The sequence below is a fragment of the Herpailurus yagouaroundi genome, unplaced genomic scaffold, assembly GCF_014898765.1.
Source record: "Herpailurus yagouaroundi ecotype Mexico unplaced genomic scaffold, PumYag 100, whole genome shotgun sequence".
Classification (NCBI taxonomy): domain Eukaryota; kingdom Metazoa; phylum Chordata; class Mammalia; order Carnivora; family Felidae; genus Herpailurus; species Herpailurus yagouaroundi.
Genome location: NW_024412391.1, coordinates 79,709,555 through 79,725,791, shown reverse-complemented (window position 1 = coordinate 79,725,791; position 16,237 = coordinate 79,709,555). Strand labels below are relative to the sequence as shown.

Below are 16,237 nucleotides of genomic sequence, written 5' to 3'. Positions count from 1 at the left end.
AAAGACTGCGCGTCCCCCAGGGGGCGCACTGGGGTCCGCCGTTGTCCGGAGGTGGGCTTGCCCTCGCTTCGGCCCGGGCCCCGCCCCACCAGGGCCGAAGCCCGCCTCCCTCCCGGCTGCCCCGGGCGGTAGAGGCGTGGAACTTCGGGTGCAGCCCCGGCCCCTCCCCCCCACCTCTCCCGCGGTTGCCGGGGCAACGCCGGGACGCGCTAGCCCTAAGCACGGGCTCCGCGCCTGGTACGCGGGGCGCGGAAAGCAGGCGGGGAGTTTCAGTGGGGCCTGTGGTCATGGCCTCGCTACGCACTGCCAACTCCCGGCTGAGGAACTACTTCAAAGAGAACTACATTCCTCAGGTCTGCGAGGTACTGGAGCCACGTGGCGGCGGAGTTACCAGAGGGGAGAAACCGAAGATATCCGGAAGGAGCTGGGGTTTAGCCGCAGAGGGAGCGGAGGGATTCTGGGGCGGAATGGGCCAGGATGAGGTTAGCCTTGAGCAGGCTGGCAATCTGGGCTGAAGATACAGATCAGAAAGGAGAGGACAGAGGGAGGTGATGGTGGCTGAAAGGGGGGAATGGGTGACCTAACTCGGGGAGAAAGAGTACAGGGTCCCGGGGCAGAAACCCCAAACTCCAAACTTTAAGGTTTGGGCGCATGGGGCGCGAGAGGGGCCTGAGGACAAGAGAAGTGCGAAAGCAGTGCCCTAGAAACAGAGGAGGAACATCCGAAGAGTGTGGCTTTATGAAGAGAGAGGGCAATAGTGCCACCTAAGGTGAGGTATAGTGGATTTGGCACACGGTGAGCCTGGGGTTTCAATGGAGTGGTGAAGGCAGAAGATAGAGACCTCTCGATGGAAGGTAGCCGGTCCTTTGTGAGGGGAAAGACCCCACCACTGGGATTGCCTTAAACAGCAAGACTGTTCCCTACCCCCACCATTATAACAGGAAGGGAGGAAGGAGGACAGGAGAGGGGTGGATAGGTTTTGTAGTTTTGGGGGTAGGAAGCCAAGAAAGTTCTCTGGTGACTTCCATTTTCTCTACAAATATTTGGGAAGATATTTGCTAAGAATTATATGTTTGGGTGGAGTTGGAGGCTGCAGAAGGGGTTTTGAGCAGAAATAAAGTATGTGGAGAATGATGGGGAGAGAGGTCTAGCTAGGGAAGGAAAGAACCAGGCAGTATTGAGAGCCCTGCTTGGGATAATAACTCCTATACAGTTGGGAGTGCAATTTGGTACAGCCTTTTTGGATGGTAATTTAGACATATTGTTGATCAAACATTTCATTTCTAGGGATCCACTCTAGAGGTATACTTTCACATGTACCCAGAAAGCTGTCCAAGTATATTCATTATAGTGAAAATCATAAAGAACTTATATATGAATGAGAGAATGGGCTAGTATATAAAGTATATGTGTACCTTTTCAAAAGAAAAGCCCTCCAAGACACATTTAAAAAGAAGGGGAAAAAAATGCAAGTTGTCCCAGAGGTGTCTACAATTGACGCTACTCATATATTTATGTGTCCATATCTATCTACAGTTAAAACAATGACACATGCATAGAACATATTGCAACACTATTGACAGCAAATGTTTGTTTTAGGAGAGAACCCTAATTTTTTGTTCCATATAGATCTGTATTGTTTTAGTTTTTTTCTGATGAGTTTGATTCATGTTTTACTTCAATTATATTTAAAAATATCTGGAGAGCATGGTACTCATCTTCCCCATTGTGTGATTTTTCTTAAGCAGCAGTCAGTAAACCACATGTAGATACAGAAATAAGAGTTGGTTTCAACCAGGATAGGTGTTTGCCAGGCATATAGTATTGAAGGGCAGCGGCAAAGGAACTAAGCTTTTCAGAGCGCCTGATGGGCCCAGGAACTGGGTGGGAAATGAGAGTAGGATGTGAGATTGATCTATGGGCAGAAAGTGAAGGTTCCTAAGGAGTGAAGAGGTGTAAAGGGAGTAATTGAGTGAGGGAACTGGAAAAGTAGGAGGTAGGGATCAGGAAGTGGAATGTTTGTATTTAAGATTTAGGGCAGAGTGATGACTCAGTCCAGGTTGGCTGTGGAGTAGGTAGCAGAAGTGGACTTGAGTTGAGGGTCAGGGCACATCAGGGAAGTGATAGCCTCTCCTCATCTTGCTCTCCACTTTCCATAACACTCAGAAGCTGCCAGAGTAATCCCTGGCTCCTCCTTTGGGTGAAAGCATCCTTTGCTCACCAGCCTACCAGGTTGCTTTGCTCCCAGAAGAAAGAGGCCCTCAGAAGTGCCCTTGGCCTAAGGTGACATTCTCATGACTCTCAGGAGTCCTTCACTCACTTCTGCTACCATGTTACCAATAGGCGCAAGAGATCAGTTTTCTGGGGGCTCACACTCCCACCTTAACCTGGTTAACCCACTAACCCCAGGAGACTATCAGGATAAATCTCATTGTGCCTTATATTCCTGCACAGCTATTCATCTAATCCAATTTGCCAGGACTGGCTATTTTCCAAAACCCATCTTCTACAAGCTTTGGAATGTGTGTGTGTGTGTGTGTGTGTATACACACACACACACACACACACACACACACACACACACACATATTATCATGGATTCTCTGTGTATTTAACCTCTTCTGAACTTCACCTACCTATCCTAAATAAAACCTGGATATCATTTCCCTGAAAACCCTCGCATGGAGGCTGATTTAAAACAAACAAAACAAACAAAACAAAACAAAACAACACCCCTGCTTCACTTACTGGGCTACTGATTCTAATTGATGATGGTTTTCATCAGTTTTAGAAAATTGTGGATCATTTCAAACAATGCTTTTACCCAATTCTCTCTACTCCTTCTGGGACTCCAATCATAAATATGTTAGGTTTGGTTTTTTTGTTCTGTTTTGTTTTTTCCCTATTTTTCTCTTTGTACTTGTTTGGATATTTTTCACTGATTGTCTTTAAGTTTATTGATTCCATTTTATGCTGTGTCCAGTCTACTGTTAAATATATCAAATGAGTTTTTAATTTCAAACAGTGTGTTTTCCAGTTTTAGAATGTCAGTCTTTTTTTATACATTCCAATCAAAATTCTGCATCTTTTCATCCATTTTGTCAACCATTTCCTGCTTTCATTAATATGTTGTTATTTTATTTTATTTTATTTTATTTTATTATTTTATTTTTTTTATTTATTTTTGAGACAGAGAGAGACAGAGCATGAACGGGGGAGGGGCAGAGAGAGAGGGAGACACAGAATCGGAAACAGGCTCCAGGCTCTGAGCCATCAGCCCAGAGCCCGACGCGGGGCTCGAACTCCCGGACCGTGAGATCGTGACCTGGCTGAGGTCGGACGCTTAACCGACTGTGCCACCCAGGCGCCCCGATATGTTGTTATTTTAAAATCATTGTTAACATGAACAACTTAGAAGTCTCACGGAATGGGGTGATTGTTGAAACTGGGTTATGGGTACACAGGGGTTCATTATACTCTTGTTTACTTTCTCTGTGTTTGAAGTTTTCTATAATAAGAAGTTACAAGAGAGTAATGGCTGGGTGTTTTTTTCTCATAATGTATGTAGCTAGGGATGGATGGAATAATAGGCTTCATTTGGCTGTATAGTCATTTTCTATTTGCTGTATCAATTATCCATTGCTATGTAATACAACTATAAAACTTAGTGACTTAAAACAGCAGGAATCATTTTGTTTGCTCAAAAATCTGAATTCTGATAAGGTTTTTCAGTTTTTCTCTGCTCCATGTGGTACCATCTGGGGTGATGGACAGGGGTTAAAGGTCCACTTTTATTATTTAATTTAATTTAATTTAATTTAATTTAATTTAATTTAATATAATTAAGTGTGTGTGTGTGTGTGTGTGTGTGTGTGTGTGTGTGTGTGTGTGTTTGCCACTGTGCAGACTGTCCCCAGCAAGCCCATAGGCATAGAGACTTTCTCTGAGTACCTGCCTCCAAGCCATTATTGCTGTGGGACATGAGACAGTGATGGCCCTTGAAGTTATCAAGGCAGTAGATAAGAAGTCATCCCCTGCCAGCAAGGTCCCAAGTCAACGGTATTGAAGCATGTCCTCTAAGATCCACTTTTAAGATGGTTTGCTCACATGCCTGGCCAGCTGGTGCTGGGTGTTGGCTGGGAGTTCAGCTACGTCTGTGAGCCGGGAGGCTTGGTTTCTCCATATGGGCCTCTTCATGAGCTGCTTGGACGTCCGCACAGTATGGTGGCTCAGTTCTAAGAGCAAATGTTTCTAAAGAGAACCAGGTATGTTCAATTCAAGTTAGTTAGGTAACTTATTTTTTTTGAGCAACAGATTAGGCTCTTGACACCAGCCAGCCTTTTTTTCTTAGGGGATGGTAAGTGTGGTAAGCTATTACACTGATGGAATTAGACCATTCCATCAGCAAATATTTGCTGGGCATCTACCATGTGTTAGTAGAAAATACCTCAATGGCTTTAGCCACTTGCAGCCGTGAATTTGAAGCTGTTTCTAGCCCAAACTTTTCTCCTGTATTCTCTGTGCATTTGTCTATTTGGGTGTCCTATAAATACATACATTAAGGAAGTAAAAATAAATAGGTGAAGTTAATTTAAAAAATTGTTAATGCTTATTTATTTTTGAGAGAGATTGTGAGTGGAAGAGGTGCAGAGAGAGCTGGGACAGAGGATCTGAAGCGGAGCCTGATGCAGGGCTCGACCCACAAACTGTGGGATCCTGACCTGCGCTGAAGTCAGACACTCATCTGACTGAGCTAGCCCTGGTGAAGTTAATTTTAATATATTTTAGAAAAAACAATCTGTCCGGAATATCATCATTTCAACATGGACTCAATGTGAAATCACATTATGTCTTAGAATTGGATGTGTATTTTACACTTACGTCCCATCTCAATTTGGACCACCATGTCTGAAGTACTCAATAGCCATGTGTAAATAGTAGCTACTATATTGGACAATGCAGGTCTAGAATATTTTTACATATTTAATAAATCAAGGAAAATTACCTCTGACCCAGAAGTGATCACTGTGTCTCTAAGAAGTTTGTTCTTTTCAAGAGCACAATGCTTCTGGAACTTCAGGGAGAGTCTGAGTGGCACAGTGAGGGTAGAGGGGCTATAATGGCCAGTCAGCTTGGTGACTTCCAACGATCAGTGGGGTTACACATAGGACAGCTATTCTCACATACACCAAAGGAAATTGATGTCTAGGTTCAAATCTTCAAGAATCACCATAATTAGATTTTATTGTGAAAATGAAAGAAGTGATAAGAGCATTCTATCAACTGAATGTTGGGTCTCCCCAAATTCATCTGTTGAAACCTAATGTTCCATGTGATAGTATTTGGAGGTGGGGACTTTGTCGGTGATTAAGTCATGAGGCAGAGCCCTTATGAGTGGGACCAGTTCCCTTATAACAGAGGCCCCACAGAAATCCCTTGCCCACCTATGATGTGAGGGCGCTATGAGAAGATGGCCGTCTATGAACCAGGAATCAGCTCTCACCAGGCACAGGATCTTCTTGTACTTTGATCTTGGACTTCCCAGCCTCTAGAAATAAATTTCTGTTGTTGGTAAGTCACCCAATCTATGGTGTTGTATTACAGAAGCCCGAATGGACTAGGAGACTAGGTCATGGACTAACTGTTGAAATGATTTATTTGTTTTAAATCACAAAACGCTCTATACCTGTAGCTGAGAAGGTCTCTAGGGGAGACTGGGGGACATGAATGGAGATTCAACAAGTGGCTTTGCTTCTGTCTTTCTGAATTTATCATTCCTCTGGGGTTCTCTCTTTGGACACTGATATATCTGCCTCCCTAATCCTATCTAAATGAAGTCTGTCCCAATAAAGGACAAGTAAAGTGTATGCAAAATCAGAGATGGCTAGTGTCTTTGTCTGCTTGGGCTGCCATAACAAAGTACCATTACACTGGGTGGCTTAAACCACAGAACTTTGTTTTCTCACAGTTTTGGAGGCTGAAAGTCTGAGACCAGTGTGCCAGCATGGTGAGGTTCTGGTGATGGCCTTCATCCTGGCTTGCAGGTGGCTGTCTTCTCACTGTGTCTTCACATGGCAGAGACAGAGAGCAAGTTGTCTGGTGTCTCTTTTTATAACAGTGCTAATCCCATCATGAGGACCCAACTCTCACAACCTTATCTAACCCTAATTACCACCCAAAGGCCCCATCTCCAAATATCATCACAACGAAGACATGAATTTTGAGGGAACACAATTAGTCCATAGTGGCTAGTAAATGTAAGAAAATTAACCCCACTGACAAAAACAAAATATAGATGAAATGAATTACTGTTTCCCACCTGTCAAATAAAAAATTTTATTATTCTCAGTGTTGGCAAGGTAAAATGGACACTCACGTTGGCTGTTAATAAGAGTGTAAATTGATAAGACGTTTTTAGAAAGCAATTTTGAGATATGTATGAAGAGCTTCAAGACGCACCTTCTGATTCTATATTCTTCTAGAAATCTATCCTGAAAAAATAGAGATGAAGATATGTACATTTCATCATTATTAATAAAAATTAATATTATATCCTATAATTTTTAATACTGGGAAAAAGTTAGAAATAACCCAAATGGCCAACCATTTAGAAATTATTAAACATTTATGGTACTACTTTTTTTCTTCTTCTTTAAAAAAATTTTTTTTAATCTTTATTTTTGAGACAGAGAGAGAGAGAGAGAGAGAGAGAGAGAGACATAGAATCTGAACCAGGCTCCAGGCTCTGAGCTGTCAGCACAGAGCCTGATGCAAGGCTCAAACTCACAGATCGTGAGATCATGACCTGAGCCGAAGTCAGACATTTAACCAACAGAGCCACCCAGGCACCCCGGTACTATTTTTTGCAATAGATTATCAACCAACCTCAGTACATGATGGCTTGAGAATTTGGGGGAGACATGGAAAAATGTTCACAACATAATGACCAGCCAAGGAAAAAAAAAGATATACAAAAAAAAAAAAAAAAAAGAATATACAACAATATATAATCCTGATTTTAATTTGTACAATTATCATTTTAAAATTTAATTTGTTAAAAATATATGCACTGAGGAAAGAAACTAAAATTTTTCTTAGAGGTTATTTCTGGTTGGCAGGATGATGGTTGAGTTTTATTTTCTTCTTTGTATTTTCTCTGAATTTTCCAAATTGCATAGATCACATGTTATTTTTATAGTCAGAAAAAATATATTCATATATTTTATATATAATAAAATATAAAATATTTTATACATTTTATATTTTATATATAATAAAATATAAAATATTTTCTATATTTTATATTTTATATATAAAATATATTTATATATAAAAATATATATTCATATATTAACTGAAATGCTGGTCTAACTGTAGTAAACATGCCCCTTTTTTTGCTTTCCCATACTATTAGCAAATAAACTAGAAAGCAATAAAGAAAACACAGGGAGCATAAAAGCGTTTATTACTGGGAAGCGCTGGTTTCTCATCCCAGGTACAGCTGGTTGGCCTGTTGCAGACCTGCGTCTGGTCTCCCTGGATTGAGCGCCCTTTTGCCTCTGGCCACGTACATGAGGTCTCCTGGACACCCCATTTCCTAGATGGGCCGGTCTCTGTCCCAGCTAGCACTGTCATAAAACCCTCTTCCTCAGGTTCGGTTTCCAGATAGCCCTGTGTGTGCCTAATTGCATACTGACAGATTTCCAAAGGTTTGGTTTTGTTTTCTGTTAGCAGAATCCCAGGGTTCTAACGACGCCTACAAGGAACGCTGTATAGCTGGAGAAAGGGCATCGGGAAGAAGAGAGCTCGTCTTCTTCCCCTTATACACTCCCCCTACAACATCAAAGAGCAGCTCTGCTTTTATCTGGATATATTTTGGGATTCCCATGAGGTTGTTGTTTTTTTTTTTAAGATTTTTTTTTTCTGACTAAAAAAAAAAAATGTATTTGAAATCACTCACTGTGACCAATCACCATAGTTCTGTCAGGAAAATGATCTCTTCCTTCATGGTTCATGTTCTCATGTTGCAGCAAGCTCGTCTTTTCTTTCCCTCATGGGCAACCAGTATCTAATATGGCTTCCACGCAAACCTACGTGTATTGTTAGTGCAAGAGGTACAAACATCGAGATAGAGAATGGCTGTGGGTTTTGTTTTTTTAGACCATGGAGTCAAGTATTTTTTAAACTTTAATTTTAGGTTTGAAGTAAATGAACTAATTGATCAAATACTTGGAAATCTGTGCAATAAGAGATTTACTCGCTATATACTATTTTAAATTCAGGAAAAATATATTTTAGAAATTCCACGTTTTTAAAAAACATCTGCATGTGGACACTCAGAGCCTGCACCTAGATAGAATTGTGGGAAAACTGAGTATTGTCTTCTGATTTCTCACTCACTAGATTCTCTCTCTGAGATAGTTCTTAGAAATACTTCATCTGAAGTATTTATTATGAAATACTTCATCCCACTACTGTTGGAATCTCCTTCCTTGGAAATATTCCTTACAAAAGACATTTGTATTTTAAAAGGTATTAAGATAGCAATACACAATGAAGCCTTATTATTTTTGAGAGAGCGAGAGAGAGAGCACAAGCAGGGAAGGAAAGAAAGGGAGGGAGACACAGAACCAGAACACAGGTTCTGAGCTGTCAGTACAGAACCCGATGCGGGGCTCGAACCCACAGACCATGAGGTCATGACGTGAGCCAAAGTCAGATACTCAACTGACTGAGCCACCCAGGGGCCCCAACATTGTCAATAATATTTAGAAATCCGTTTCTTCTTCAATTTTCTACTAGGCAGAAGTCAGCATGGTCCCAGGATGGGTGAGATACTATGGGTATAGTGTCTACCAAATTAGTAAACAGCTGTACATAGCAATTATCTCTGAGAGCAGAGAAGTGCTCTTCAAATTGTTAGCTCAGATTTCGGTTTAACATTTAGTTTGCAAAACTAGATATTCCCAGCAGAGGGCGTATTTAAGTTACAAATCAAAAATTTTTTGCAAAGTTTTCTATTTTTAGAAATAAGTGTTTTTTTATTTTTATGATTTTTATTCATCTTTTATGCTTTATATTTCTTTCATCATAGCTTCCAATTTGTATTTTGAAAATATTGCATTTATTTCTAAATTACATAGATTCTGTTACTGGGGATTTTTTTTTTTTGAGTGTATTTAAAAAAAAAATTTTTTTTTTAACGTTTATTTATTTTTGAGACAGAGAGAGACAGAGCATGAACGGGGGAGGGTCAGAGAGAGGGAGACACAGAATCTGAAACAGGCTCCGGGCTCTGAGCCGTCAGCACAGAGCCCGACGCGGGGCTCGAACCCACGGACAGTGAGATCATGACCTGAGCCGAAGTCGGACGCTTAACGGACTGAGCCACCCAGGCGCCCCAGAGTGTATTTATTTTTGAGAGATAGAGACAGAGTGTGAACAGGGGAGGAGCAGAGAGAGAGGGAGAGACAGAACTCAAAGCAGGCTCCAGGCTCTAAGCTGTCAGCACAGAGCCTGATGCGGGGCTGGAACTCACGAACTGTGAGATCATGACCTGAGCTGAAGTTGGATGCTCAACTGACTGAGCCACCCAGGCGCCCCTGGGGATTTTTTTTAGGAACTAATTGCTGCAAATATTTACTAGAGATGCAAGAATCAGGAATTATTGAATATGGAGCAAGAGACCGCCAGCCAATGCAGGAGAGAAGGAACTGATACATTAACTCATTTTACTGGACCTTGGGGATAGACGTTGTATCTTCTGAGGGCAGTTGTTTGCTGAGTTCCCTTAGCCCAGTCAGCCAACTCACAGATGCAGTTCCAGAGGCAAATTTGTGGAACACTTAAATAACCAAAAAGCATACAATGATTATTTCTCCAGTAACAGTTTACTTATTTAGGGATTAAACAGCTGGTGACCACCTCGCTGTGGGCCAGGCACAATCCAGCAGGTATCAGAATCCATTGTCTTGCTCTTACCTCACGGAGACTGGGTCTCCTCACGTGTCCCACCTGCCTTAAGACCCCTCAAGTTCTAGTGTTGAGGGACATCTCTCACTGATGTTCCTCCTGAATGGCTGAAGCCAGCTGACCCTTTTAAATAATCTTCAGTATACTTTAAGTTATAGAGTTTCTAAAATAAAAAATTGACACCTTCTATTTAAATCTCAAGAAGACACAAAAACTCTTGTTCTCAAATTGTTAACTTAGTAACTTCTGTAGAAACCGATTAAGAGTTCCCCTCCAATGACACAATAGCATGCCAACCCCATTTCTACCATAATGGGATGGCAAGCATTTGTGAGATGTCACTTGGAGCTTGTTTGCAAGGGGAGGGAGCTAGAAGCGACTTTGAACAAAGACTGAAACCTTATTCTTAAGAAAAGGGGTTTCTGTAACTGTGTGATTCTGACATTGCATTTTTATTTATTTTTTATTTTTTTATTTTTTAATGTTTATTTTAGAGAGAGAGAGAGAGAATGGGGGATGGACAGAGAGAGAGGGAGACAGATTTGAAGCGGGCTCTGCGCTGACAGCAGAGAGCCTGATGTGGGGCTCAGACCCACAAACTGCGAGATTGTGACCTGAGCCAAAGTCCGACGCTCAACCGACTGAGTCACCCAGGCGCCCCTGACATTGCATTTTTAAAAGCAATCTCATCTTGGGGTGCCTGAGTGACTCAGTTGGTTGAATGTCAGTCTCTAGATTTTGGCTCAGGTCATGATCCCAGGGTCGTGGGATCAAGCCCCATGTGGGGGTCCCCACTGGACATGGAGTCTGCTTAAGATTCTTCCTCTCTCTCTCTCTCTCTCTCTCCCTCTCCCTCTGCCCTTTCCCCACTCATACACACACATGCTCTCTCTCTTTCTCTAAAAATTAAATGAAAAATTAAAAATAAATAAATAAATAAATAAATAAATAAATAAATAAATTAAATAAAAGCAATCTCATCTAAAACAAATAAGGTGAAAACTATATGTTGATTTTTCTACCATTAATTTAAAAGAAGAATGTCTTTCTAGATTGCATAAAAATAAAACTTTTCAAGGGGAGCATGGGTGGCTCAGTCAGTTTAAGGGTCTGACTCTTGATTTTGGCTCAGGTTATGATCCCAGGGTCATGGGATGGAGCCCCATGTGGGGCTATGTGCTGGGTGTAGAGCCTGCTTAAGATTCTCTCTCTCTCTCTCTCTCTCTCTCTCTCTCTCTTTTCTCTCCCCGTCCCTTCCCTGAACATGTTCTCAGCATGCACTCTCTCTCTTTAAAATAAAAAAAAATGAATAAGGGAACAACCAAATAATAAATGAATGAATGAATGAATGAATAAATAAATAAATAAATAAATAAATAAATAAATACTTCCAGATAGATAACGTGAAAAAACCCCTCGAGTTCTGGAGGAAGATATACATGCAAACAATTTTGCGTGAGTGCAATGCTATGGGCCCGGGAGGAGCTCTGAGTTTGTAGTTTAAAAACCTTCTCACTTTATGTACCACCTGGCCCTACTTTGCCTCATCTGTGAAATCCAGAAATAAGAACATACCCTCTAAAAGTCAAGGTCAACTCCCTCTAAAAGTCAAGTGGGATCTTGGGAAGCAAAATGAACTGTGATTCTCTGGATGTTTGGCTGTGTGCGACATTTGGCCGTGTGACTGGTCTTGCTGGGGTTTGCTTCTGAATGGCCTCGAGGAATCTAGAGGAGGGAGGAAGACCCTGTCCCAGGTCCCAGTATAAAATTCTGGCTATGTCTGCTTCTCTCTCATCAGAACCCTTTACTCCAGCCAAACTGGTCTCTGCCCCTGAGGTGTTGCTCTTGCCAAGAGAAAGACCCTATTTGCAAACCACCTGCTCAGTACTTGCTACCTGGAAGTTTCTCCCACTGCCCAGGGCCTCACAAGGCTTTTGTAATCACTTTATCTCTGTACTCAGGAAGCAACTGATTTTTGCATTGCTACTTAGGCCCTTAGTATATTTTACTATATTTATCTGCAATATCTGAAAAGCCAAATAAGTCTTGCTCCCTTGAGTATCTAAGTGTCTCATAGATAGTTACTACTTTGCTATTTATATTTAAACTATTATTCTATCAAGTTCTCTCTCCTAATCCTTTCCCCCAAATGCATTTGTTCTAATCTCTTCCATCAGGCTTGGTATAAAGTCAATCTCTCTGTCATCACACTGGCCTCTGAATGGTACAGGGGAATAGTTTTGAATTTCTTTTCTCTTTGTTCAAGTCTTTGGCTCTACAGGAGGTGATGATTATCAGTGAATGGCTTGTTACCATGATCATCTATGGAGTGTTTATTTTATACTAGAAACTATTCAAAATACTTTTCATATATTAGCTCATTTAATTCTCATGATAGACCTATGATATGTGTACCTTTATGATATGTATAGGGAAGGAAATAAGAACAGAGAAGTAATTGTCAGAGCTTCCCCACTGGGAGATTGCAGATCCAGAATTTACAGCTAGTGGAACCCAAGCACTGCATTATCTTGCTCCTGGAAAGATGGATGGTAGTTGAAAGGAGTAGAAACAATGGTCCTGGATAAACCCATGTTTGTCATCAGTCCCCATACATCTTTCAGAATATTTGAGAAAGACTGGGGACTGAGTTAGAGAGACAGAGCCAAAAGCAAGTGGAAGATTGCACAATTATTTTGTGAAAATACAAGCTTCAGAAAGCCAATTTAGATCTTTTTAAGTCATGGTGTTTTTTGTCCTTGATTGTTTTTACTTAGAAACCTAGCAATAATAATTGGTAATTAATAATTAATGTGTTTTTTGACAGCCAAACATTCATCTTGTGGGAATTTTGCATAATTTTGCCTCTGCAAAACTAATGGTTTTGCAATTTTTATTTTCATTGGGCGGAAAAAAAGCTAGTGATTCACTAATTATGTTTTCTTATTGGCAGATAGCTATACGCTGTTTACACATTAATATATAAAGCCTTAGCCTATTTTACTTTGCCCAGTGGGAAACTGAACAATGGGATATCTTGTGCAAAAAGTGAACATTTGAACTATGCTAGTTCCATATGCCTTTATTATCATTCCAGAGACTTTTCCTCTCAACTTGATTTGACTTCTGCAAGATAACTTTTCAGGAGAAGTAGTTTCCTAATCTGTGGAATTTAGGAATATAAAGAAGTAATTTCTTGTATTCATTAATCAGATCCCAACTTTCTTAAAAATCACCTCAAGGCACCAATCCTCAGACTTCAGTGTGTGGAGGAATCACTTGGGGAGCTCATCAAAATGCAGCTTCCCAGGCCCCACCTTCAGAGACCAATTCACTCCCCAGGTGATTCCGATGCAGATATCCTCAGGGTGCCAGAATGGAATGCAGGATGTGGTAAGTGGGGAATGGAGAAACTCAGCACTCTGGGGACTCAGGCACAGCAGTGCCAGAAAGCAGATGGGCCTTTCGTGGGACTATTCAGGGAGCTGTCTGAAGCCTGGCTTCCAGGTAATAGAAGACTTCCGCCCTTGGGTAATGGAGTGCTGTTCATATCCATCTTGCAACTGTGGTGAAAATCACTGACCTCCTGTGCAATTATATTCTGTAGGTCTAGGGGAGAAAGAAGTCAGTCAGCAGATGGCTAAGTGCTCACTGTGAACATCTGGGATGGGGCTCGGTCAGGAGGCAGAGCTGGAGAAGGAGAGACATGTAGGTCTAACCACTTTGCCGTAGTCTTGAGGGCTGGGTTCTCAGCCTGCAGCCTGCACACTAAAAGGGGGACACGGAGCTAATTGCAAAGGGAGAACTATACTGTGCAGGGTCCAGTCAGGGGAAATTATCCAATTTCTTCCCCCTGGAAGAACACTATGAGAACTGCTAAGAGACTAAGGCAGGACTTCCAGGACTGGATCTGCTGACACTTGGTCCATGGAGGTGGGAAGATCCCTGCATGACCCAGTGGGTGAAATTACTTTGTTCACAAGTGGGTGAGCAGGAAAAAAGCCAGTGAGAATAGGCCCTCTGTAAAAGAATGGCCTCTCCACCTCCACCCCCAGTCCTGCCCCGTGCACACTAGACCCTGCCTGCAGGAAGTGAACCAAAATGGCAAAGAGAAATGTCTAAGGAGGATTCCAGGTGGTTTCTGTGGGATGTGTGCTGTAAACTGTTTTCTCTGCCTCAAATGGAGAAATATTCTCCATTTTGGGAAAACTCAGTGCGGAAAGTAAGATGGCAACAGCTTTCTGAGTTCATATACGTACTTTAATTTTTTTTTTTTTAATGTTTATTTATTTTGGAGAGAGAGACAGAGTGCGAGTGCGGAAGGTGCAGAGAGAAAGGGAGACACAGAATCCGAAGCAGGCTGCAGGCTCTGAGCTGTCGCACAGAACCCGACGTGGGTTCAAACCCACAAACCCAAGATCATGACCTGAGCTGAAGTCGGACGCTTAACCGACTGAGCCACACAGGCGCCCCTCATATATGTACTTTAAATATCCAGATCCAGTAAGCCATTTGTTTCCCACCTTTGTGAACTATGCTACAAGCTTGCTTGCTTTCTTCTTTCTTTCTTTTTCTTTCTTTCTTTCTTTCTTTCTTTCTTTCTTTCTTTCTTTCTTTCTTTCTTTCTTTCTCTCTCTCTCTCTCTCTCTCTCTCTCTCTCTCTCTCTCTCTCTCTTTCTAAGTTTTATTTAAGTAATCTCTACACCCAACGTGGGGCTTGAACTCGGGGCTTGAACTCACAACTCCAAGATCAAGAATCACATGCTCTTCCAAATGAGCCAGCCAGGGGCCCCATAAGCTATAATTTTTCAAATATATGTTCTGTAGATGTTGTGAATGATAAAATACAATTTTTTTAAAAAGACTCCTTGAATTTGTAATAGATTTTGAGGGTGGATTTTCTCAATAACTTTTGTGGTTGGGTCTGAGGAGATTTTTGATGTTAAAAAGGAGGACTTCATACTAAAAAGGGGTAGACACCACTGATCAAAATATCACAACTGTGTCTTCAATTGGACTCCAAAATACCGCCCATTGAATGTAAACACTGAGCAGCAACTCCATTGTGTCATTTACAATGGATTTTTTTTTTTTAAGTAGTAAAGGTGAAACTTCATTTTAGTTAGACTTTAACAAAATATGAACACTGGATAAATAAAGGAGTGTCTATAAGGTACGCTTACCTAAAAAACTGTCACATTGGGGTGCCTAGGTGGCTCAGTTGGTTGAGCATTTCACTTCAGCTCAGGTCATGATCTCATGGTTTGTGAGTTTGACCCTCACATCTGGCTCTCTACTGGTAGAAAAGAGTCTGCTTTGGTCCTCTGTCCCCTTCTCTCTCTACCCCTTCCCTCCTCTTGCTCTCTTTCTCAAAAATAAATAAAAATATATTTTAAAAAACCCTATCACTTTATTCGATTCTGGAATTGTAGGAGAGAAACCTATTTGTTGCTTAGTAAGAACACGCACATCCAGGGGCGCCTGGGGGGCTCAGTTGATTAAGTGTCCAACTTTGACTTAGGTCATGGTCTCACAGTTTGTTGGTTCGAGCTCCACATCGAGCTCTGTGCTGATGGCTCAGAGCCTGGAGCTTGGTTTAGATTCTGTGTCTTCCCCACCCCTCTCTGCCCCTCCCCCACTAGTGCTCTGTCTCCGTCTTTCAAAATAAATAAATGTTAAAAAAAAAAAAAAAAAAAAAGAACATGCACATCCAGAAAGAGTGATTCTGTTTCATTTTCCCTAGGCTCTGTTATGTGGCCTACTTACTACATGTCCTGAGGATCCGCTGAAATATTTACAGAAAATGATCATTACTATAATGGAAAATGGTCTCGAAAGTCTTCTCTGGTGAGTATTGTTTTGCTTTATGGTAGGGAGATATTTTATTCTGAATGTAAAACACTCACTATAGAGTACCAAAAGAAGTCTTCTAATCTCAGGATGGTTAAGGAATCCCTCCATAGGCTTTTTTAAAATGTTTATTTCTTTTTGAGAGAGAGAGAGAGAGAGAGAGAGAAAGAGAGATTGAGAGTGCGAGTGGGGCAGGGGAAGAGAGAGAGGGAGACACAGAATCCAAAGCAGCTCCAGGCTCTGAGCTGTCAGCACAGAGCCTGACGTGGGGCTCAAACCCACAGACCGTAAGATCATGACCTAAGGCCAAGTCAGACACTTAGCTGACTGAGGCACCCAGACGCCCCCTTTCATAGGCTTTTAAGTCTGAAAGACTTCAATAGGAACAATTTCCCCACTGGTTCTTAACTTGAGA

General features: G+C 41.5%; 1 protein-coding gene across 1 annotated transcript in view; it reads left to right on the top strand.

Moving 5' to 3' along the window:
* The first annotated feature begins 26 nt into the window (after positions 1–26).
* The window catches only part of FBXL13 (F-box and leucine rich repeat protein 13), a 214,648-nt gene continuing 198,437 nt past the window's right edge, over positions 27–16,237 (top strand). Inside the window, exons 1-2 of the mRNA XM_040472848.1 lie at positions 27–362; positions 15,716–15,819. Of these exons, the coding sequence (XP_040328782.1) occupies positions 288–362; positions 15,716–15,819 (179 nt within the window). The 5' untranslated portion in view covers positions 27–287. The remainder of the gene's footprint in view (positions 363–15,715; positions 15,820–16,237) is intronic.